We start from the raw sequence: 25,829 nt of genomic DNA on the forward strand, positions 1-25,829 counted from the left end.
GAGAAAAAAATAAAATAAAATAACAGAAAATCACATTGTTTGATTTTTACAGAATTTATTTGCAAATCATGGTGGAAAATAAGTATTTGGTCAATACCAAAAGTTCATCTCAATACTTTGTTATGTACCCTTTGTTGGCAATAGCGGAGGCCAAACGTTTTCTGTAACTTTTCACAAGCTTTACAAACACTGTTGCTGGTATTTTGGCCCATTCCTCCATGCAGATCTCCTCTAGAGCGGTGATGTTTTGGGGCTGTCGTTGGGCAACACGGACTTTCAACTCCCTCCACAGATTTTCTATGGGGTTGAGATCTGGAGACAGGCTAGGCCACTCCAGGACCTTGAAAGGCTTCTTACGAAGTCACTCCTTTGTTGCCCTGGCTGTGTGTTTGGGATCATTGTCATGCTGAAAGACCCAGCCACGTCTCATCTTCAATGCCCTTGCTGATGGAAGGAGATTTTCACTCGAAATCTCTCGATACATGGCCCCATTCATTCTTTCCTTTACACAGATCAGTTGTCCTGGTCCCTTTGCAGAAAAACAGCCCCAAAGCATGATGTTTCCACCCCCATGCTTCACAGTGGGTATGATGTTCTTGTGATGCAATGCAGTATTCTTTCTCCTCCAAACACGAGAACCTGTGTTTCTACCAAAAAGTTCTATTTTGGTTTCATTTGACCATAACACATTCTCCCAGTCCTCTTCTGGATCATCCAAATGCTCTCTAGCGAGCCGCAGACGGGCCTGGACGTGTACTGGCTTCAGCAGGGCGACATGTCTGGCAGTGCAGGATTTGAGTCCCTGGCAGCGCATTGTGTCACGATAGTAGCCTTTGTTACTGTGGTCCCAGCTCTCTGTAGGTCATTCACTAGGTCCCCCCGTGTGGTTCTGGGATTTTTGCTCACCGTTCTTGTTATCATTTTGACGCCACGGGGTGGCCCTCTTGCAAGGAGCCCCAGATCGAGGGAGTTTATCAGTGGTCTTGTATGTCTTCCATTTTCTAATAATTGCTCCCACAGTTGATTTCTATACACCAAGCGTTTTACCTATTGCAGATTCAGTCTTCCCAGCCTGGTACAGGTCTACAATTTTGTCTCTGGTGTCCTTCGACAGCTCTTTGGTCTTGGCCATAGTGGAGTTTGGAGTGTGACTGACTGAGTTTGTGGACAGGTGTCTTTTATACCGATAATGAGTTAAAACAGGTGCCATTAATACAGGTAACGAGTGGAGCCTTGTTAGACCTCGTTAGAAGAGGTTAGACCTCTTTGAAAGCCAGAAATCTTGCTTGTTTGTAGGTGACCAAATACTTATTTTCCACTCAAATTTAGAAATAAATTCTTTAAAAATCAAACAATGTGATTTTTTTTCACCATTCTGTCTCTCATGGTTGAGGTTTACCCATGTTGACAATTACAGGCCTCTCTAATCTTTTCAAGTAGGAGAACTTGCACAATTGGTGGTTGACTAAATACTTATTTTCCCCACTGTACGTTGGAAATGTGTTGTACCATATGATATTACAATATAGTTAATGTGGTTCAAGCAAAGTTGTATACCGAATGAGAAGTGCAGAGACTCGGATATGATGTCGCAGTTTAAAAAACAGCAGCGTATTTCGACAGTTTATTTGTGAGCTCATCAAAACGTTTTTTTTTTATTTTTTATTGTAAGATCTTAGATTTTGGAGTGAAAGCAGTGAATTCCTTGTTTTTTTTCTAGTCACATTTGAGATGCAATTTTTGGCTGTTTTCAACAATGTACATCTAAAATAAAGACACTGATTGTCTGAAAAAATTTCATTATTTGGTCAAATGTCTTGTTTTCTCATGTATATTTACAATTGATCTTAAGCTAAACAAAGATGTTTTATTGAGATTCAAAGAATGTTCCATGAGGGATGAATGTCATTCTTCCAGCAGCTGGTTGGTGGACTTAGACTATAGAATGACTTGAACTCTTAACCGACACACTATGTCCAAAATGTCACATAGGTGTTTAATTCTGTTGCGATCAGATGAGTTTCAGATCATTCACAAGGTTTTTCAAGCACATCGAACCAATCAGCAAACCTCAATGAGTGTTTCATCACAGGATTAAGTGCTACTTTGTATTGATTTGTAGTGACTCTATTAACGGAGGCCACTGCTTATGTTTTTTGCTCTACTTCATCTTTGTAATGAGGCTTTTATGCACTTTCCCCTTGCCGTAATGTTGCTCTTTATGTGATTGCAGTAAGAATATTATCACAGAGTCTGATCACGTTCTTGCATACGGATCCTCATCCATCCGAGGAAAAGCGGCACATCCAGTTTGTGAGGTCTGATGTCGTTGCCCCCACAATGAACCCTCCAGCAAACTCACATAAAGCTACATTCATTACACTTGGGTATGTAATCAAGCTTCTCCATTGAAATTTCAACCATGACATAAGCTGGCAAGAATGCTGATGCTAGTGATCATCTATAACCATGAGCAAGTTTATCATCACAATTTCAGTCACAGGTGTCAAACGCAAGGTCTGGGGGGGCAGAACCTTCCGGCATGTCATTATGTATGGCCGTCGAAAGTAAATGGAGTTACACTTGTTGAGCGCCTTTCCACATTCAAGGCACTTAACACGCTTTGACACTATATCCTTATTTACCTACTCATGACGCAGCATGAGGAGCAAGGTGGGGTTCAATATCTTGCTCAAGGATACCCTGATGAGGCCTTCAGAATGGCAAATCCAAACCACAACCTCTGCGTTAGAGAAAGACTACTTTACCACTGAGCTACGCCGCCCCAAACATCAATCAGGTGCAGGGAATTCATGTTTTTCACTGGAATTTAATTAAAATGTATGTAGTCCTCAATAAAAGATGGTTGACTACAGAATTCACAGACTATTTACCATTATATCTTAAAATTGTGTTTAAAAAAAAACAACAGAATAGTTACTGTATTTTTCTTTGTTTTAAAGATTTAAAAACAGAAAATTGAAAAACAAGTTTAAAAAGAGAATATTCACTGTTTTCCCACATTTTCTTTTTTTGTTTTAAAACCAAAAATGTAAAATAATGAAAAATTGATCCATAAAATGGGAGTATTTACTTTACAGAGGTACCGCTACATACGAATGTAATTTGTTCCAGGACCTGGTTTGTAATTCGAAATTCGATTAATTCGTTCCACAGCCCAAGAACCTATGTTAAATCCCTCCTTAATACTTCAGGTACAATTACAAATCACAATTACATAGAGCAAAATATATAAATTATAAACAAATCTTAATAATAATGTAACGAATTGGGTTCTAATTTGGCGATTTGTTTTTTTTTTGCATGCTATTCCTGAACGCAACGTGTGACTGACGAGTGAGAGAGGTGCGGCGGAGAGGGTAGTATTTACGTTCTTTCCATGTTCTGTTGTTGGCGTCGGTTACAGCTGACAGTAGCTGTGGTTCTAAAATAAATGATGAAAAACTTGACGAAGCTGGCGACTTCCTTACCGATGTTACAATAATAATAACTGTCACTTTAACTTATGAAGATTGGCGAACGGAGTTTCGAGCAGGACCATCAAGATGGTAGATATATTCCAAACCAGTTCACTGACACGCCCAACATGCTCATATTTTTCGATTATTTCCATCTTAATTTCAACAGTAAGCGTTACCTTTTTCCTTTTTACACCACCTGCACTAATCTTCATGGGACCCATGTTGATTTCTCACTCAAGAAAATCCGCAGTGCTGCCGTCTTGCGCGAAAGAAATGAAATTACAACACTGTTGTAAATCGTCATATTTCGAGCATGTTGTCATATGTCGAGACAAATGACAAATGAAATTTTTACGTCAGATGCCGAAAGGATGGTATGTTGACATGATCTTATGTCAGGGTACCACTGTATTTTCCTTTTTTAGTTAAAAATAAATTGTAAAAATGTGAAAAAGACTATTTACAGTTTTTATTTTTTTAAGGAAATAAAAACAATAGATGACAAAATATTTGCTATCAGGAAGTTAAAAAAAAAAAAAGAGGACCCCGGCAATTATTGCGACAACAATATAACCAGTAATTATCACCGATCACAATATTTTGTGATTCATTTGATAATCGATTGCCGTAATTTCCCGAATATAACACGTACTTTTTTTCCCCAAAATCAACTTGTAAAATCATGGTGCGCATTATACACGGGTTCAGGGATGTAGACAGAAATATACAGTATATATATCATATACATATATATAAAGACCGATTTTTTTTATTGACACCGCTATGTTGTGTTAAAGAAAACTTGTGCATCGATCCGTTGCCGACCATTACGGTACATGACGTCACCATTTTGTTTCGGTAATACTTCACTCTGATTGGTCGAATGATTTCGTCTGTGTTAAATTCTGCTTTTTTCACTCTTCATAAAGCACAGAATTTAGTTTCTTGAACTCATTTGAGTCAACGTTTATTGCAACTTGGCAACTGAGACCATAACAAGCGTAACACAATACAGACTTCCTGTGTCCGTCAACTATATCTGTCCCTCGGGAAACTCAAACCCAAATAACAATAGTTCTTCTTGTTACAGTAGCGATGCGCTCATTCCGATTTCCGACTTTGGTCCTCACTTTTATTTTACTGTATCACTCCATGGAAGAAACATTTATTCATCATGATGAAACAATCAAGTTATACAGCAGGCTTTAAAAGAAAAGTCACATCTGTTTTGTTTTCTCCTGGATTTTGGTAAGTTGGAGAAGTTGTCAGATCATATTATTACCGTGCATATTGTCAGTTAACGGTCATGTTTTGAACTACCAATGTGCTATGCTTGTGCTGTGTTTCACCAGTCAGTAAAATGACATTTCTGTATCTGTACACGAGCTGTTTTCTTGTATTCTTCTATTTATTGGTGCTAAAATTAGGGTGCGCGTTATACACGGGTACAATAATTTCCCCTAGATTTTACAAATAAATTTGGGGTGCGCGTTATACACGGGTGCAGCTTATATTCAAGAAATTACGGTAGTTGTCGATTCATCGTGGCAGCACTTGTTGGATATAATGGCCCACTAAAGCAAACCACAACTATGATGTGGCCTGCGATAAAGATGAGTTTGCCATTCCTGATTTGAGTTAACAAATACAGTATCTGTTCTTCATAATACACATACATACACACTCTCCTGGAGTATGTTAACAGGACATAAATCCAGTTCCAGTGCTTTATTGAGGTCATGTTTTTGAACATTTAGCTGACATAAGCAGATTTTTTTTAATGCTATCTTTAAATACACTAATTAATTTTTAAAATTAAAAATTAAAGGTAAAAAATATCAAAGTGGTCTTTGCAACATTTATATGTGTACACAGAAACAACCAGTTTTCAAAGAAAAATAAAATGGGTTAACAACAGGCATAAACAACATTTCCATATAAAGCGCTTTACGTAAAATTCCACTTACATTCAGTGGTCCATGTGTGAGGCTCTAGCATCAGATGCTGTTTGGTCTGTTCCAGCTCTTTCTTCAAACACTGGTACTTTGCTCGGACCTCGCTGATGCGCTGCTGACGGTGCTCCAGCAGGCGAAGCTTGCCACTGCCGTACACCGTCCCCTGACACATACACACAAAGTAAGTGCACGTATTGTAGAGACGCTGAGAAGCTTTTCCAGTCTTAACACACTTTCATACAATCACACTTCCCAGTGTAGCCTCTATGATTTCTGTTGGTTTCTGCAAGGAGGAGCTAGAAGTTAGTATACCTCTGAAAACACTAACAGAGGACTCTAATTTCATGCTTTATTTTCTAAGAAACAGCTCTGTGGCATCATTTCATGCTAGATTTATATGTGGCGACCAAACCTCGAACCATGAAATGCCTTTGGCGTTCAATGTGTGACAAGAACTGGAAATCTAGGCCATTTGGTTATGATTATTAAAAAGCTCAAGTTTAATACTGAAAGTACTTATTCCAAGTGACATTTTAAATTGCATGATAATGCTTTTCTCTCAGCATCAGTCACTGAACGATGTAATTAACCTACCTGCCTCACTTGAAGTGTTTTATCACCATGTGCAATAAACATCAGTTACAGCAAATAAAAATTAGGTCTGTCACTGATTCTAATATTAAACTATGAAGAGGTGAAAAGCATTGTGGCTCAAGAAACTTCTCGTGTTGCTATTTTTCTCACCTTGGTACCACCCTTGTCTCTCCTCTTCTGCAGGCGCTCCACATCATCGATTTCATATACCTTGATCTCGAAGGCCTCCGCTGTGGTCGCTGGACCTCGCAGGGTTGCAGAAGCGGGTGGCCCCAAAGGTCCATCTACCCAGCATGCACCTGGGCTGGAGGAAGAGGACGAAGAGGACGTGGCGGCCTGCTTTGCGGAACGATGAGGTGACAGGGAAGAGTCCAAGGTCAGTGCTGGAATCAACCGACGACGCTGGAGGCCTAAAAATACCACGAAGAACAGTGTAGTCATAAAAATAGTCAAAAACATACACAATCTGACTGTATTTTTTGATAAAATGAGCTTATACAAAGGTTTTTTAAGAGGTTATTTTAATATGGCTACAGTCACGCACAGAAAAGTAAGATATGGTGGTCAACAAACTTGTGTCTTTTAGCGTCACTTCCTGTTTATTTTGAGGAAATTTTCCAGTCACTTCCTTAAGGTTTTAGGTTACTTCCTGATGAATTTGGGATAATTTTGGGCAACTCCCTGTAGATTTGGGGACCTTTCAGATGACTTGCTATTGACTTTACAGCAATTCTGGGTCAATTACTGTTGAGTTCACAACACTTCCTTTTGCTTGGGGGGCAATTTTAGATCGGTTCCTGTCACATCATAAAGATTTTGGGGGCATTACCCCATCATTTCCTCTTATTTTAGAGCAATTCCGCGTCACTTCCTATTTATTTTGGGGAAATTCTTGGACACTTTTGTTGATTTTAGGTCACTTCCTGCTGGGTGTTGATGCACTTCCAGGTTACTTCATGTTGCTTTTAGATAATTTCTAATTAATTGGATAATTTTGGTTCACTTTCTACAGATTTTAGTTTGCTGGGCCAATTCCTGTTAATGTTAAACCACTTCCTGTTGAATGGATTGGACATATACTAGTAACAAACTTTAAATTCACAGCAGGAGGATGAAAGGAGCCACATGTTTGGATGTCATCAATGGCAGTTTCGGCCATAAGCGGAGTTTAAGTCAATGGCAGTTTCGGCCATAAGCGGAGTTTAAGGGGGATCACCCCACCCCCCACCGGTGGCGGAAAAGTGTCATTGCATGTAATTGACTTTCCTATATATATAAAAGTTGTACAGCAATAAAGCAAACAACAAAAATGAATTAAATTATCCAAAAAAAAGATATTTTTATAATGGGTCAAAATTAGTTTTTCAAACAGATCATGTGACTAGCACCTTAGATGGTCATTTGCTTTGCATATTATTTAAAAAATAAAAATAGGGGAGGGCAATTTTATTTTTCAAATGATTTTTTTCTCTTTGTTTGAAAATATTTTTTTTTATTGAAGCAACTTTTTTGGGGATTGAATGCTTTAGCCACAAATGTCCTACCCATTATATGGCCCAAACACAAAAAGGATTGCTAAAAACAAAGAAAACTTTTTAAATTAAAAATTAAGTGTTCAAATGCAAATATTTGAGTCTTAAATATTTTTTCGCATTCAAAAACTCAAAACCTGAAATTTTTCGTTTTTTGATTGAAGTGATTTTTGTTTGAAAATATGTATTTTTTTGTTTGAAGCAACTTATTTTTTGATTGAATAATAAAGACACAGATGTCCTAGCCAAAATGTGGCCCGAACACAAAACATTACTTCAATCAAAAAAGTTGCTTCAATTAAAAAAAAGAAAAAAAAAGACTTCAATCAAAAAAAAAATTTTTCAAAGAAAAATAGCTTTCAAATGCATTTCAAATTTCAAGTTTCAAATTTATTTTTGCATTCATACACATTTCCTTTGATTGAATAACGAAGACACAAATCTACCTCTATATGGCTTCGCCCAGTGTATACAATTTTTGATTGGGGTAACTACATTGGCACGACACCAGCGGGCGTAACTGGATGACGAGCTTGGCGAAAAGTATAGCTGTCCTACGCAGCCTGATTTAGAATTCCCTTCAAGAAAGGAAACAAAACAAAAACACTCATTTTCAACGTATTATTATAAATATTCTTGCAAGTTAATTTTATTGCTGACACTGCGTTTTGGGGTCATCAACATGTTGTGCCCCCCCTTGGCCCAAAAGTCAAACTCCGCCTATGGTTTTGGCTATAGACCCTACTCACCTACGTTACAAAATGACGTGTCGCTGTATCCGGCCGCCATATTGTCCGTCATTTTTTAGCCCTATTCTCAATGGTTTCAATTAGTCGTGGAATTTATAAAACAATTCATGGAAGCCCCGGTGTTATCTGACGCTGTAAACTCATTGGATGCGTTGCATAAAAGGCGTTATGTGGAAAAGCTTTAGTTTATCCATTCGCCAGATCCATATTTGATGCCTAAATCGATGTTTTTCGACCCGCTGTCTTCGCCGTCTCTGCCTGACATCTGCTACCCTGATATTTACAACTATCTTGTCCACACAAAATCAGCCTATTCTCACGGAAGTTTGAAAAACTTTAAGAGCTTGGAGGCTTATAAATACTTCGTTGCTGGTTGGGTGAAACAGGTCCTCGTCCACGAAAATTCGGCAGGAATCTATCTTGTGCTCGGGAAGTTGAGTTACGAAATTTTCAATTCAAAATCTTTTGTTCTTGCTAACATCCACTGTCAAGTCTAATGTATTTCATGTCATTTGTCAATGGAGCTAGGGCTTTTAATGTTTTTCATATGGTTTAGCGATAGCACTCTCACTACATACATATACAATATGTAATAAATATGAAGTGCGATAGCACTACTACAGATTGTGCCTAGTTGAATTTATTTTTTGGCGTTTGACCTCAATAGTGAAATTGTAAATTAATTGTATGACAACTGTCTTATTATCCCCTTATAATTATATATTTTCAGGTAGTTCATTCACAACGTCTGAGTGTATGTTGTCGGCGATTAGCCTAGCAATGATCTTAATTGTGGTTGTCAGCCCAAACCCTCTAAATATATATTAAATGCATCTTACCAGATATAAAATGACTATTACATAATCTGTGGTAATCGTTTGGAGCCCAGTTTTCTCGTCGAATTGCAGCAGTCCATCTCGCTCTCCTCTCCGGGTCTCTCGGAATACTGTAGAATCTCAAGTCTCTCCGTCTATCTTCTCTGTTATTGCAACCGACCGCCACACATGCCTTCACCATTTTGATTATTAATAGTAACGAGCAGAAAAACACGCCATCATAGGAGGAATTTACGTAGCGGTAATGCATCAACACGACGAGTTGACGGACAATATGGCGCGGGGGCGTGGTTGTGACGTCATGTGAGTAGGGTCTATTCTCCTCGCCTCAGAGTTCACTTTCATGACAGTGAGCAAGCTCCTTTAAGAACTATTTTTTTTCCCAAAATGCAAGCCTAATTCAGACACGACGCTGCCTGGCAGGAGGTGGTTCTGCACTCCAGTCAAGGTTATTCCAATTTAAATCAATAATCAGTGGCAAACTGCGCTAAGCGGGCTGTATCCAAGCTGATTTGATGCGCGTATTCATTGACATGCTTGTGATCTGGCTGCCATATTAAGACTCCTGCGCAGTGTGCTGGTGAATGTAGATTCATTATGGCCAGCAGCAGCAGTTCACCTCTACTATTTCACACATGGTTGGTCGGGGTCACCTTTCCTACCTGATTCCTTGTGCAAGTACATTCACTGCACAGCTCACAGACGCGCACATTTTTTTTTTTTTTTATTTCTACTTTTTGACACCCTGAAGACTACTCTTTGTCACGATGTGGACTTTTACAGCCTAAAATCGATTGTGTAAAGCTCAATTCTTTGTGCTGCTGGAAGTGCTTAGTGGGCGTGTTAGAGTCCCAATGAAAGAAACACAAAAATGCAAGGAAATATGGGGAAAGTAACAAATTCTGAACACAACTTGAACTGCTTTGCTATAAAAATTAATTTTATCAGAAAAATGTCCCAAAATGTGTATACTGTACATTGGTTAATTCTCTACCATCTTCTATCGAGCAGAAGGACATCCGATTGTTTTGCTTGCTACAATTTGTCATTGGCATCGATAGATGAAGAAAAATTAGTTACAGTATAAAAATCCTTTTTTTTTCATCCAAGAGAGTGCTACAGGCACATCTAAGGATTTTTCTCGGCATATTAATGTCCCACAACTCACTAGTTGGGAATCAATGGTATAGAATAAGGCTTTATGAATCTTGAAATGGAAATTTCAGGTTTTACAGCTGCAGGGATTAATTAGCATTGGAATAGGAAAATAATAAACTAGTCCTTCCACAATAAAGCACTCAATTAATCATGAAAGCCTTTAAAAAGGTAATAAGGGTAAATATTACCTAAAGTGATCCTTTTAAATCGCAGTCCTTTACAAAGGCCAATTTATATGAATTTAATCTAGGGTTAAAACAGGCAATAGCACAACCCTGACCTCCACAATTGTGCTACCAGGAAATGTAAATCTGATTCTTTTGTACAGCCCTGCTAATAAGCAATCAAACACCTCACCTCCTAAGTGTCCAGCGTTGCCCCTGCTCTTCTTGTTGCTCTTGGAGCTGCGTCTGGAGGAGGTGGTGGTGGTGGTCGAGCTATGCTCACTGATCGAGTCTTGAGCTGAAGAAGTGCTTCCCGTGTTCTCGCTACTGTCTCTTAGCATGCTCTCGTAGCCGCTGCTACCGCCGCTGTGATAGAACAAGGCCGTCTTTCCCATGGCTGGGGGCAGCTCACCGCTCAATACACTGCTATAAGAAGCCAAAACAGGAAATACGCTCAGAATAATTGATTTAAACAATGTGACATTGTTCATTGTAACAAAGCCTTAGTTCTGATTGGATTAATGCTAAGAAAATACATCTTTAACAACGAAGAAGAAATCTCGTTGCCTTGAATTTGCATGACACTCTGACAGTCTATACCAGGGGTCCCCAACGACCGGGCTGCCGATAAATAATTAATTAATGACTGCATTCTGGCCGATTGACTTTGGCCTGTGCCGCCTAACACACCAATATCCCTGTCTACTCTAGATATACAACTACATGATAGGATGTCATCATAGAAATGCATTGATTAGACTGTTAGCAGTACATCTTGTTTTGTATATCTATGTGCGCTTGGCCTCGATAATAACATATGACGTAGGGCAGGCGCATCACATTTGTTCCCGGAAATAATTAGCCCCCACACTAGAATGACTGAAAACCAGACGTCTTTGGACAGATTTTTTATGGGGAAAAGGGCACCTGACGAGCCAGAAGATGAGCCTACAACCTCGAAGAAAACAAAATCTATGCTACTTCCCAATCACTAAAGACCCACGAATTTCGAAGCAGTGGATTCGTGACCCGTATGTGAATAAACCGAGTGATTCGAGCATGTCTGTGCAACAGGAATATCAGCTTGTACTGATCACAAATCACGGCGACCTTAAACGTTCATTTGAGACAACTCTACTGAGGTTCTGGATTAAAGTCATTTCGGAATATCCTGACATCGCTAGGAGCGCACTGAAAACTGCTACAATTTCCAACATCGTATCTCTGTGAAGCTAGCTTCTCTCACTCTTCCATCTCGGGACCATCTCGTCTCAATGAAACAAGTTCAGGCCTCCCACTGATTCAGCGGGTGAGTTGTATTTTCCCTGCACTTAACATGACGGGGCTAAAAACAAATGTTATTTTATATTTGCTGTATTTTTCTGCCGCACATTGCCGGTGAATTTGGCATGCGCGCAACGTTAAAAATGACCGCGAATGCAGCGATTCCAAAGTACACACCACAAACTTTCTTTAAAGAAAGGAATATTACCTCACGTTTGCCATGTTAACTGCACACATCAACTGCTCGCAGCTCTCTCACTTAAAGACTTCGCCGTGTTGTTAAGCATTAATTTACGCCATTTTCGTGTTGCACATGTATGTTTATGATGTAAATAGTTTTTTAGCACCGTTGGATAACATTGAGAGTCCAACTGAATATAAAAGAGGGCTTTTTTCACCGACACAAAAGCTTTGGGAGCAAAATTTTATAAGGGTGCAAAATTTGACAGAACACCGGTCCGTGAAAAAAAAGACCCAAATCACACCGGTCTGTGGTACAAAAAAGGTTGGGAACCCCTGGTCTATACAGCAAGCTTTCCAAATACCTGTTGTCGCTGGCGTGGCCACTGCTGCAGCGATGTGGTTTCCGGGGAGCAGTGATCTTGCTGTAGGGTGAAGGAAGAGTTTGGACCGTTGCTGCTCTTTCTTCACCCGAACCTCCTCCAGCAACCCCTCCAGCAATTAGTGCCCCTCCACTGTGGGGAAAAAATGAAGACGTTGTCATAAATCTATTTCTGCACAGGGAACATCTTGACAGGATAAACCTAGACAACCTTGCTCCTCCAGGCCCTTTGTCTTCAGTTGGATCGGCACATCCTCCCTGGGCATGATTCCTGGAACGTGAACCAGCACTTCCTTGGAGAAGTTCAGAGATACGTCCGTTGACTGCCCGTAGGGGCACCTTGGCACCAAAACTTCCCCCTCTACTGCGGCTCAGAGACTGTGTAGAACAGCATGCAGGAGAGGGTCCCTGCTGCTGCATAGGGCCTTGAATAGTGGCCTGTGGCAGAGAAGGCAGACAGAAAGTTTAAGACAAAGATAGAGTTCAAACTCATTCGCTACCATTGAAAACAACAGACCTCGAATTTACTCGAACTGGAAGGAATAGCTTCGAATGATCATGTGTCAGTGCCACTAACAGTGCTAGAATTGCAATCTGACAAACCAATTTGACAGGGAGAGTCTAAATGGAACGGATGTCTAACGCTGTAAATAGCAGCCTACAAGTTAATTGGGAGATCAGTTCTGTCTGCGTGTGTTTGGTGACTGTTGCTCTCATCACCCAGGCCTACTTGTCCCTCAAAAAAGTTGTTAGTCGTAAGTCGAGGTACCGCTGTATTGGTGTGAACTTGATAAAAATGACATCATACCTTTCCGTTTGGTGGAAGGCTTGAGCTTCTACTGGATGCTTGGCTCAGAGACTTTGTAGAAAAGCTGAGAGTCTTGGTGCTAGAGGCAGACAGACTCCTAGCTTTGGGACTGCTGGTCATTAGCAGCTTACTGACAGCTGAGATCTTTGACTGGCCACTCGACTTGGCAGGCGACTGTGGGGCGCTGCTTGAACCAGAACTACCTCCAAGAGTGTTTCCAGCACGAGTGAGGCTTCGGCCGGTACGAGGCATTGTGCCCTCTCCGTTGGATCCAACGCCCCTTAGGCTCTCAGCCCTTTCCAGAGAAAAGCAGTCATAGTGATGTGAGCCACGGCCTAGAGAGTTTGTTCTGTTCGCTAGCTGCTCCAGTTTAACACTGAAGAGTCTACTGCTGTCTATACTGGAGCCACGTTGTCTAATGCCACATGGATCCTCGGTAGAGCTGCCCTGTATTGGGACCTCATGAATGGCCTGATGTAATGGACTGGCTGCCCTGTTACGCAGATCAAGGCTAGATTTACGTACAGGTGGCAACGGTGGGATCCCTCCCTTCTTGTGGGAAGAAAAGCCTTGTTTTCCAATCAGCCCTCGGCGGTCAAGTGTGGCACGGGGACTGCAAGGGGTTGAAGATGTGGCACTGATATTCTTGCACTCTGTTGTGTTATCCAGTCCGTCGTGGCGGTTCACGCGACTCCAGGCACGGGGTAGACTACAAGTTCGATGGATTTCTGGGTTGTAGTTATCAGCCAAGCTTTCTCCTTGGGCAACACCAGCAACCATCTCACAACCATCCACCACTCTTTTGAATGAGTCTGGAGATGACACCACCTCTCCGCCTGAACTAGAGCTACCATGATCTTCAGCTCCTGCGAAAAGAAGTGAAATTCAATCTTATAAATAAATTCAATCTGAAGTGTTAAAATGGTCAATAATAAGAAAAGACCTCTACTAGTTTGTTTGTGGTAGGCAGAGGTAATGAAATACATTTTCTTACCATCCCTGCAGAGATTCTTGAGATTCCCATTGCCAGCTGCTTCAATGTTCTGTCCTGCTTGGCTATTTGAATGCTCTTCATCCCTATTTACTGGCCCGATGTCCTCAGTGGGCCTCCCATCCTCCATACCGCGGATCAACCAGGGGTCCTCGAAGATCATCTCACTGGAAATGGAGGCTAACTGTTGTGAGTTGTATTTTGTTGGTGAGGAGCAGATCGCAGGTATGGCCATCTCTTTGATAGCTACACAAGGGTAAGCACTGTTTGTGCTCTTTAAGGTACATAGGTTCCCAAGTGCTGGCAAAGACTGGATTGTCGTTTTAGCCATCGATGGTGGCAGTTTTCTCAACCTGTCCTTGGTTGGTGTTCCCTTCTCCCCTCTGGATTCAGACAGCTCTTCCTCCAGATTTGCTTTTCTGAAGCAGCCACTGCTTCCGTTATCCCCTGATCGATCCAGTCCCAAGGAAATTTGGTTGGGTTCAGCCAGGGCTTCCCCTTGCTGACTTTGGGACTGGTTGAAACTATGAAGCGAGTGATCACCCTCACTGCATCCACTCAGATCACTCATCCAGGAAGACACTGGGGAAGTCTCTGTGGCTATCTTATCCCCTTCTAGGCGCAGCTTGGCCATTGCCACCTGTGGGTTACATTAAATGACAAGAATAAAGCACTTCTTAGACAGAACATTACTCTTTATATTAACGAGGTGTATCTAGACTAGAAAGCCATAATAGTCACACCAACCTCTGCCATGGCAACAACCTCCTTAACTCCAGAGCTGGTTGCAATCACATGATCCTCAACGGGGCTTGTACGAAGTCCACTGGCATGGGTTTCCACAGAACAACAGTCGCTATTGAAGCTGATGATGCTCGGCGGGCGACAGGTTAGGCGCTGCGTCATCATGAAAGCTGTGTCATCAAGCGCCTCTTCTTCTCCAGAAGCCCCCATGTATATTAGTAAATCTTCACACATTAAACGATGTCCAGCTAGTCCTGTAGTAGTTGAGCGAGAATTATTTCAGACACCCACAACCACCTGTTGTAGAAGCAGAGAGAAATTCCACTTACCTTCTCTGTGCGTATCAAAAGGTATTGGTGGGACGTCATCGTCACAGAGTGTTTCTGCTGAACCCAGGCTTGCAGAAATAGATGGAGTTGGATCTTTGACTTGTGGACTCATTCCAACAGGAGATGTTCTGGACAGTGGACACTCAGTGGATGAACGACCACTGTCTGCAGCCAGGCTGCCTGAGTTGAAGAAAATACAGTTTTTTTTTTTGTTTTTTTTTTTTACAAATTTGACTGGTACCCAATCCAGATAGTTTGGATTGACTTCTGATTTTCTGCAACCCTGAAGTTTTTGCATGGTGTTTTTAACAATCAGACATAAATCCAAAATAAATCCAATCAGAAGATGTGTGGAAACACATACTGTCAGAGGTTAAAGCTTCTGTTGCTTGTCCATCCTGAGCCAAAGTGTGTGAAGACAGCGGGGATGTTGCTGGTATCACTCCCTTTTGTGTGTAGACTTTACAACGTTGAGACGGTGAGGAAGGAGGCCTAGATAAATCCAGGATTTACTACATTTTTCTTTGTTAGCCTACGTGCAATGTTCCTGAGAATTAAGGAGCATTTTAGTTCACCTGTAGTCTGAAGTTTTTGTGAGGCTGGCGATGCCTAGGCGAGGAGAACCGAGTGGCCGTGTCTTGGACTCAGTCGTCAGACCCTCACGACTGTCCAGACAAGAAGACATTATTATTTTAAAGACCTTTAGCAACATCTCAAATTAGATCTATTACAAAAGTTATACCAAATGATGGTTATTTTTTTGTTGCCACTGTAATATTTTAAAGCATTTTGGATGGGAATTTTGGTAGTGGTTTATACTGCATACTGTGACATGTTTCTAATTCTGCTAATTCGCTTCAGGTACATTTAAAGTGAAAATGTGATCACACAATCTTGTCTTACCTGTCAGGCTGGTGTGAAACCTTGGCCCTATGAAGAGGGTTTGAGGAGTTGCTTCCCGTCACATTTCTAATCCCAGACACGAGAGCAGTCCCAGAACTTTGAGCCAGACTGTGGATCATGGTCTGAGCCAGCTCTGCCTCCTCCACAACCTCCTTAATATCCTGCAACTGCTCATCATTGGTCTTCCTCCTAGAGGTTTCTGCACCTCCTAGAGGAGTAAAATTTACTAAGTATTTTTAAAGCTGAAATAATGTACATATACAGTGCTGCTCAAAAGTTTGTGAACCCCCTCAACATTTTGGAATTTTCTATTATTTCAACCTGATTTCCTAATCAATCAATTCAGTAGTTTTTTTTTTTGTTTTTTTAACAGTTGTGTTGTCGAGACTAAATTAAAAAGAGTTTTCATCAACTGATGTAGGTGCAAAATTGAACTGTTTGGTCACAACCAAAACCGCCATGTCTGGCGAAAAGTCAACACTGCATACCACCAAAAGAACCTTCTCCCAACAGTGAAGCATGGAGGTGGGAATGTCAAGATCTGGGCTTGCTTTTCATCCTCAGGACCTGGACAACTCCACATAGTCCAGGGAATCATGAATTCTGAGGAATATTGTCAAATCCTAGAACATAACCTGACGCCATCTGTTTTGAAGTTAAAGCTTGGCAGAAGGTGGATCATGCAACATGATAATGATCCAAAGCATTCCAGCAATACAACCAAGGAATGGCTGAAAAAGAAGAAGATTCGTGTTCTGGACTGGCCCAGTCAAAGTCCTGACCTAAATCCCATTGAAATGCTGTGGCGGGACCTGAAGCGAGCAGTTCATGCCAGACGCCCATCAAACCTCTCTCAACTGACTGCGTTCTGCAAGGAAGAATGGGCAAAAATCCCCCAAAGTAGATGTGAGAGGCTGATTAGTCACTACAGAAACCGTTTGGTTGAGGTAATCTCTGCAAAAGGAGGCGCAATATCCTATTAAGTGAAGGGGTTCACATACTTTTGCACACATGATATCTGAGTTTTTCTTAAATCAACCACTTTTTTTAAATAAAGAATGACAATATAACTATTTCTTTTGTTTCAGTCCATTATTTGGAATGTCAGTATTGTGGATTTGGGTATAACTTAACATTTATTTTATTTAGTTTATTTTAGTTTTTTTTACAAAAAATCTGACCATCGCTGTGGGGTTCACAAACTTTCGAGCAGCACTGTAGCTGAAATGATTAAAAATTCGAGTGACTCGAATTTAAAAATTGATCGAGGCATTTTTTTCTGCCTCGAGGAATCGTTTAATTTTGCAACCTCTATCGTTTAATTTTGCAAACTCTAAAGTTTTGCTCGGACTACTTTTAATGCGGCACACCGCGCTGACGTCACGTGCGTAGAAGACGAAACAATAATACCTGACTGCCTCTACAAACTACACTAACGTTGCTACAAACTATGCCCACATGATGCTACGGTGGTAGCGTGTGATGCGTCCCATAGATATCACGTTTCTAGAACTAGATAAGAAATGAGAGACTCACCGGCGTTAGCACATGTATATAGAACTAGATGCGAAATGACAGACTCGCCAGCGTTAGTAAATAGCCGACATCTTAAAGCAGTAGACTTCTCAGCGCTAATAAGATTAACGTTACTGTACCTTGCTAATGTAACGTTAGCCCTGCGGAGGGCTAGGTTTCCATTAATTATGACTACTGCCGATGCGTGGCTAACGTGTCTTACAAACAGGATTTATTTAAAAACACAGCGCTGTAGAGTGATGAGGGTATAAAATAAAAACATAATAAAGCTAAATGTCAATTTTAGCTCGCTAGTCGTTGCTAGATAAAACACCAAGTAGCACTGGTGCCTAATGTGCTCCAATACAGCAGGTACCGTACATTAATTTTGAGCATTGCAAAATCTCAAAATCCATACACATATTAAAATTCAATTGAACCACATGGGAAAAACACTTAACTTGTAACTGATGTGTGTTATTAAGCTTAATGACATTTTTAGGTTAAGAATTTTTTTTTTTTTTTTTTTTTTTAATAAGGGTTTAAGTTTTTTTGAGTGAAAGCAGTGAATTTGTTGCTTTATTTTTCTAGTCACATTTGAAATGCAATTTTTGGCAGTTTTCAACAATGTACATCTAAAATAAGACATTGACTAAAATGGTTTAATATTAGGTGAATTGTCTTGTTTTCTCATGTACTGTATATTTATAATTGCTCTTTACCTTAAAAAAAAAAAAAAGTTTTATCCGATTGTTCGATTAATCGATGGAATTTTCAGTAGAATACTCGATTACTAAAACATTCGATAGCTGCAGCCCTAATATAGATTACTACAGGTATGATATTATAATGATAATATCCTATTTTAATTTAGATGAAGTAAGTCACCTGTTTTGGTCTCTGTATCTAATCCTGCAGCCGAGGCAGCCTCAGCAGCCGCAAATGACTTCTCAGAATGGAAACATGTATCTTTGGGTCCTTGTTTACAGACTGGAACTTCTTCAAAGGGAAATTTTGCTACCTGAGAAAAATGAATAACCAAAAACATTGAACTATTTATCAACAATTTAAAAAGTCACACTCAAAGGGGTTTTGTGACCAAAATTTGGAGTAAAAATGTATGCCTTAATGTTGTTAACATTTTACCTCCTCACTGCCGTCAATGCAGTCCAGTCTTTCCTGCAGCTCAGCAAAAGTGTTACATTTCAGGCACTCAGCCCCCTCCTCAGGTACTGGGGCCAATGGCTGTCCTAGTATTGATTGAGCAGACTGGGCCTGACACAGACCGCCTTGCTGGTCTTGGCTTTCAAGCTCGGGCTGCACCTGCTGCACAGCAACCCAAACTGTCAATCTTCGACTCATTAGTGTTAGATCTTGACCTCACCGTCATTTACCTTCTGGACCACCTGACTTTGTTGCGTCTCTGATGTTTTCGCTCGCAGCAGGGCGGGAATTATAGGCACAAACTCTGGCGGACCCTCATTGTCTGTCAGCTCTCGATCGGATACCGCGGCCCCGTTGGGACCCACGTAGATGACTGTGTCACATGACTGCTCACTGCTTGAGTACTGCTCATCCTGGTCGCTGGACAGGCGCAACAGCGGGAGGTCCGAGTTTGGGTCGCCACGGTGATGGAAAGGCCGCAGATGGGTGGGTCGACGCATGCGACCCTCCTCGCAGGAGCTCTCTCCTCCAGAAGAACTGGAGGTGTACTGCTGAAGACAGATGACGATGACAGGCACGAAGAAATGGCTATTATTACACAAGGTGTTATTTTTAATATGCACTTCCCAGGAGAGTGACTGAGAATGAATCACCTATTCCATTTTTTTTTAATTCATATTCACACAGAAATGTGATAAAAATATCAAATTATGTTACCATAATAGCGCATTTCATCATTTAAGAATAGAGAATGTTCGTTTTTCCGGTGACAGCAACTGTCTTTTGAGTTTATTTTTGCATAAAAGACTTGATTTTACTCTTCTTTTATTAAATAACGTGGGAGGATAACAGAGTTAAGCCATTATGGGGCATTCATTTAAATCAGACATGTCCAAAGTCCGGCCCAGGGGCCAAATGCGGCCTGTTGTCAAATTTCATGCGGCCCCCAGCATCTGTCATAAAATCAATAACGTCTGGCCCGCACACAGCCTTAATAAATTAGTCAGCAGTACTGCTACCAGCATATGAAGTAGCTTACATACTAAATGCTGCTCCTCATTTACCCACTAAAAGGCAGCAGCACTCTAAACAACATTACCCCATGTTACGCTTTACTTGCAATTTTCTAAAATGGGGACAATCAACAAAAAAAAGAAAGTTAACTGCGATGTCCGACGCTTCAAGGATAGGTGGAAATTGAACTATTTCTTCACTAAAATACGCAACAACTGTGCCTTTGTCTCATTTGCAAAGAGACAGTCGCTGTTTTTAAAGAGTTCTATGTGAGGCGATATTACCAAACAAGACACGCTGACAAGTACGACAAGATTCGCAGGGAAGATACGCAGCGAGAAATTGAAGCAACTTGAAGCTAGTTTAATTTCACAGCAGCGGTATTTCACTAGAGCCTGAGAATCTAAAGAGAACGCCACAAAGGCTAGTTGTGAGATTGTTAAAATTATTAATTAAAAAATAATAAAGCAAATGCGACACACAGAATGGCTAGCTAAAATTTTGCTTAAATATATTGTTTTACGTAAAGGACGTCAGCCAAGGTCGGCCCCCCACATTTTTACCACACCAAATCTGGCCCCCTTTGCTAAAAGTTTGGACACCCCTGATTTAAATACTATGACATTTAAAAAAAAAATGTCCTTCAGTGTTATTTGGGGCCATGACCAGAGTTCATTTTAATGAAAATACCTCAAATTCAACAGGAAGTGACTCAGTAATACCCAAAAGTCAACAGGAAGTGATGCAAAAATGTCCCAAAATCAACTGGAAGGGACCCAAAATGAACATCAAGTCCCCTCAAAATGCCCCAAAATCAACAGGAAGTTACTTGGAATTGAACTTAAATCAAAAGGAAGTGCTCTGAAGGGACAGGAAATGACTCAGGAACCATAGACTTCATAAAGATATTGACAGGGCGCGGGGCCAATTAATAGGGAACCTGCATTGTTAGCGTGGCAGTCAAAGCTGACCGTGTGGAATTACAGACAAAGAGCCTTTCTCGTTGAAAATTCTTGTGAATAAATGCTTAAATCCCTGAATTCTTTGTAGATATGGACGTAAAAGAGTCTCGATTCTTGGTTAAAAGAAAAAAAACCCATGCAGTTAGCATTTATTTTACGAAAATATGTCGAAGAATATTGCTAGCATATGTTTGTATGCGGTACAGCTTTCATACTTTTTCAACATACATCCGGCCTTGGATCGCTGCATGTGTCGCTGCGACCGACTGCGAATAACTGAAGCGGATTGTGGGATGCCCCCCTACTTGGAGGCGGGGCGCAATGAAGGACGAATCTGACCCATCAATATCATTATGAAGTCTATGCAGGAACTTCCCAAAATCAACAGGAAAGGAATCAAAATCAATTGGAAGTGACCTGTAAATTCCCCAAATTAGGAGGAAGTGACCTAAAAATCAACAGGAAGTGATCCTAAAATGCCTGAATTGAACCTCACCACATTGATGTGTTCCCTTTATAAGGTAACAAAGCTTTTTTTTTTTTTTAAACTTACCACTGTGACCTTGGCCTTTTTCTTTTTCATGCGTAGAACACGGGATGCTATCTGGATGGTGGAGAGACTTTCCGAAAAATCCCCAGGCAAGGCCGAGATGTGAGCGATCATGGTAGTGCGGCAGTTCATGTTGCCTAGTGACTCCCTCAGCAACATGGTCAGCTTGCTGTCCCTTGTGTCAGACACAGACGAGAGCACACGGTATGGGCTTGACACATTGATGATGTCATTCGAAGGGTTATTAAAAGCCTCTGAACATTTTATAACCGTATATTATGCTAATAGATAAGAGTTGCGAGGCAGAAGAGATGAGCGAGGCAAACTTAATGCTAATCATTCCTTTCAATACATGGATTCTTAAGAGCAAGCACAAATGTTTTAAGAGAAGCAGACTAATATTGGAAGTTCATCTTTCTCTCTGTGAGATTAATCTTGCAGACTGGTGAATAAAAGTACACTTTGTGTTTAAGAAAAAAACGATTGTAGTGAAGCTATTACAGCTTTTTTGGTGTATGCGGTACATTTGCCATGACTATAGATCTCCTGTCGCTATAACACACACACAACCTGCCTATCTTTTGAAAACATGTTTGCATTCAAACACATCAGTCTTGACCTCTACTCGCTTCCCCACCTGTTTTTTTCCTTCATCTCTTTGAAAGAGCAATGTGCAATTCATTACTCACTACAAACTGTCTATGACGGCAACGTAATGTGAAATAGAAAAAATGTATTAAATGCTCTTCTACTAGACTGAAGAAAATATAAACAGGTTTTCACTTTTTTGGGACATTTTTGTTCTAGGTATGTCGTAATATATTTTCTAAAGTGACGTCTTGGCGTAATATCGTTTGGAAAATTATTACTGCCCGCCTCGAACAATGGACATAATTTGGTTCGGTGAAAACCAATGGAGCAGCTGCCCAAATCAAATTGTCCCTTTTGGCTGGCTTTGAGGAAAATAACTGTTGTGTTTTTATTATTTTCAAGGCATGCGATATGCTCAATAACTCATCTCAAACTATCAATGACGGCATTGTGGTTTTTGCAATAAATTTGAAAAACAATAGCCAGACTCTTGGGACATTTTGTGCCAGGACATGGTTCCAGTAATCCATGTGCTTTGTTGACATGTTTTCGCAAACTGTTTGCGGGCTTTCAGAATAATAATAATAATGTAACAAATTGGGTTCTAATGTGGCGGTTGTGTTTTGCATGCTGCTCCTGAACGCACCGTGTGACTGAGGGGAGAGATAGTGGTGCGGCTAAGTTTTTACTTTCTCTTTCCATGTTCTGTTGTTGTTGGCATCGGCTAGGCGAACAGTAGCCGTGTAGTGTTGCACAAGTTCTGAAATAAATGATAAAAACCTGACGAATCTGGCGACTTCCTTGTCGATTTCACAATAATAATAATAATAATAATGCGAGTCGTCCTTGAGATCATACACATATTCCGGTCAGATTGTCGATCCAGTTCACTGACGTGCACACCATGCTCATATTTTTCTACCATATCCATCTTAATTTCAATGGTCAGCATCACATTTTTCCTTTTTTTCCACCTGCACTAACTTTATTGAGACCCATGTTGATTTCTCTCATAAGAAAATACGCTGTGCGTCCGTCTTGCGGGAAAACAATGAAATTGCGACGCTGTCATATGTTGAGACAAATGATGAGTCAAATTTTACGTCGGCTGTCGAAAGGATCGTATGTCGAGATACCACTGTTTAGACTTTAGTGTCTTTGGGGGGCCATAACCATGGTATTTCTGTTTCTAATAATATTAAATAACTATAATTGCTGCCCACGTGACCCAACTTAAGATGTCCACATACAGTATGTGGACGCCAGGTTTTTATGGGGTTCCGTTCCATTGTTTTTTTTATTACTATAAATAGTCACTTGCCCTATGAAGGGTTAAAATGGTCGAATGACAAAGTTACACAATAACCAGCACTTGTATCCCAGTGACACCCAAAAAAACAAACATTTCTAGCCTACTATAACCTTATTACATAACAAATGCAATTCCTCACGTTAAAATTTGATGTGTTGTAATGTATTTAATGAAGTGCCCAGTGAGAGTCTAAATGTTGAATGTATGTGGCTTACAGTCAAACAAGGCCAAAGCATCACCAAACATATTTAATAATGAATAGCTAGCTATCAAGTAATCCCACTCAATATCCCTGAAGTGACATCCTCTCACTTGACTCATGTGAGGTATAAATCCCTTCACAATCCCACATTGGCTTAAGCCACAAAACTCCTGCTTCAATGAGCTTGCTTAACCATGTAAATGTAAGCACTGGTGATTTAATTAACCCAGCGTGGTGCGCACAGCCACATAGCCTCAAGAACAAGGCAGGAAGGAAGGTAGAACAAGGACACGGAATTCAGGGAAAGGTAGAGAGATTTGCATAGTGTAGACTTGTAACGCATACTGAAAAATGTTTGCTTTTTCTGCTCATTTGTTTGTCCTCTGCCTTTTGTTAGTGTCTCTCTTCAACTCTTTATCTTTCTAGCTCCTTGTAGCTCTCATCACTAAACTGCATGATGAATATGCAACAGCAGGTGTTGTTTCTGACGTTGATTCCCTAAAACCTTGGAGAAAAAAACGGCTACTTTTCTTCATTACTTTCAGGCACTCTAAAATCTCATTCTACAATTAACCTTGTAAAGAGTACTCATTAAAATACTTTAACGTTTGAACAGTTATTAGAGTACATTCAAACTTTTTTTTTTTTTTTTTTTTTAATACATGTGACAAAAATGTTCAGAGTCGACATAAAAGGCCATTAAAAGTAGGGGATGGTTGACTACATTTTCTTGATTGACTTTGTGGATGATTAACATGTTAATCCATCCATTTTATATAACGTTCGTCCTCATTTTTCTGTCCTCTCTTACACACATCCACTTGGGTGCTTACTTGAACGGTATGTGTTTGCTCCCGTTGACCAAGGCCAGGATAACGTTGCCGAGGGCTGACAGGGAAAGGCACAGTGGCGCCGAGCCGGGTGAAGAGTTCTCCCTGCTTTTCCCCACCGTTCCGCCCCCGAGGACAGCGTCGTCGCAGCTGCCCAGGTCCAGCAGATGGAGGCGACTGCGACCTCCCGACACTTGCGAGGTGGGGAAAAAGGAGATAAATGTTTGGGAGATGAGCAAAATACTCACTTTTGTTTAAACACCAACTAGTGTGACGATTTTGAAGGGTGATTGTGATCTGTTATTTGAATTTCACTTGTGGAAATATGAATTTCTTCCTTTGTTAACTCTTTATCGGGCATGTGACTATTTTTGAAAGCTTAACCTTTATTTTAGGCCACATTTGGTAAACAAGTGTTACTTTAACCAAAATGTGATGTCCACTAGGGGTGTGACAAAATATCGAAATGGTGATATATCGTGATACTTTGTATCCCAAAAGGTTTTTCGATATGCTCCTGTCAAGAATCGAGATATAGTTTTAAGAAGGTGTCAATTTAAAAAAAAAAAAAGTCTGCCATTGACTGCTTGACGCCGAATCCATTTAGACTGTGAACGTTCGTTCATTCAAAACCAGAGAATTCACAGTCTGATTTTCGGATAATTTACAGGTCACTTGCTTTACATTTTAAGGTCATTTCCTGTTGAGTTTGAGTCACTGCCTATTCATTTGGGTGATTCCCAGGTCACTTCCTGTTCTGTAACGCAAAATAAACAGCAAGTGACCCATAAAATACCCCAAAATCAACAGGAAGTAACTGAAAATCAACAGGTACATGACCTTAAATGGCCCAAAATTACCTCACTGCTTGGCATTGGCTGCCACTGACAGCCATAGACGTTCAATCCGTTTGAAGTGGGAGGGTGGCTGCCACCCTCCCACTTCAAATGGATTGGATGTCTACTAGTGATAAACTCATTCCAATTCACAGCCGAAGCTTGTTTTTCTGTTTATTAGTTTTTTGTAGAATATCATAGAATGATTTCCTGACCAATGTATCGAAAATCGTTGTGTCGCTATATCGTCAGATCATCGTTATCGTGAGCTTTGTATCGCAAATCGTATCGTATCGTGAGGTACCAAGAGGTTTCCACTCCTAAATTGTCCACATATGTGAATACCAGGTCTCAATTATACTTATTATTAAAGTTGTTCGATATTATCGGGTAGTCCATAATATTGGCCAATAAAAGCATTTTCAAATGAGATCGGATAATATCCACATCGGTTTTTGGCCAATATGCATGATGCCTTCAAAGCAAATGTAGAGGCCTTCTGCCTTTGTACAAGGGCTGGTCACAGCTTAGCACCGCAGTTATGCTTGTTGACCATTAGATGTCTTAAAACTAGGATTTGTTTTGTGAGCAGACCATTTGCATTTATGGTGCAAAAATTAAATGAACAATAAATGATTAAAAAATAATGAATATTTTAAGTCAACGAACTAATTTTGGAGTTGGACAATATTGGGATATTGGTTATCGGTTAAAAAAATCGGACCACTTTCTCTTTTTTTTTTTTTTTTTTTTTAATTATTA

At 40.4% G+C, this 25,829-nt stretch overlaps 1 protein-coding gene across 4 annotated transcripts in view; it reads right to left on the reverse strand.

The window, feature by feature from the left end:
* Positions 1-25,829, reverse strand: part of kif26ba (kinesin family member 26Ba) — a 160,689-nt gene that overhangs the window by 3,499 nt on the left and 131,361 nt on the right. For 3 of the 4 annotated variants that reach the window (XM_057851369.1, XM_057851370.1, XM_057851367.1), the window contains exons 11-27: positions 24,235-24,424; positions 21,300-21,471; positions 19,001-19,321; positions 18,753-18,932; positions 18,495-18,627; positions 16,092-16,299; positions 15,764-15,853; positions 15,553-15,680; positions 15,189-15,368; positions 14,863-15,113; positions 14,119-14,755; positions 13,125-13,990; positions 12,528-12,754; positions 12,300-12,449; positions 10,664-10,896; positions 6,182-6,441; positions 5,450-5,600 (exon numbers count right to left, since the gene is read on the reverse strand). In XM_057851369.1, the coding sequence (XP_057707352.1) occupies positions 5,450-5,600; positions 6,182-6,441; positions 10,664-10,896; positions 12,300-12,449; positions 12,528-12,754; positions 13,125-13,990; positions 14,119-14,755; positions 14,863-15,113; positions 15,189-15,368; positions 15,553-15,680; positions 15,764-15,853; positions 16,092-16,299; positions 18,495-18,627; positions 18,753-18,932; positions 19,001-19,321; positions 21,300-21,471; positions 24,235-24,424 (4,377 nt within the window). The remainder of the gene's footprint in view (positions 1-5,449; positions 5,601-6,181; positions 6,442-10,663; positions 10,897-12,299; positions 12,450-12,527; positions 12,755-13,124; positions 13,991-14,118; positions 14,756-14,862; positions 15,114-15,188; positions 15,369-15,552; positions 15,681-15,763; positions 15,854-16,091; positions 16,300-18,494; positions 18,628-18,752; positions 18,933-19,000; positions 19,322-21,299; positions 21,472-24,234; positions 24,425-25,829) is intronic. The other variant, XM_057851368.1, reaches the window with a different exon arrangement.

This window comes from Corythoichthys intestinalis, chromosome 1 (genome assembly GCF_030265065.1).
Source record: "Corythoichthys intestinalis isolate RoL2023-P3 chromosome 1, ASM3026506v1, whole genome shotgun sequence".
Taxonomy (NCBI): Eukaryota; Metazoa; Chordata; class Actinopteri; order Syngnathiformes; family Syngnathidae; genus Corythoichthys; species Corythoichthys intestinalis.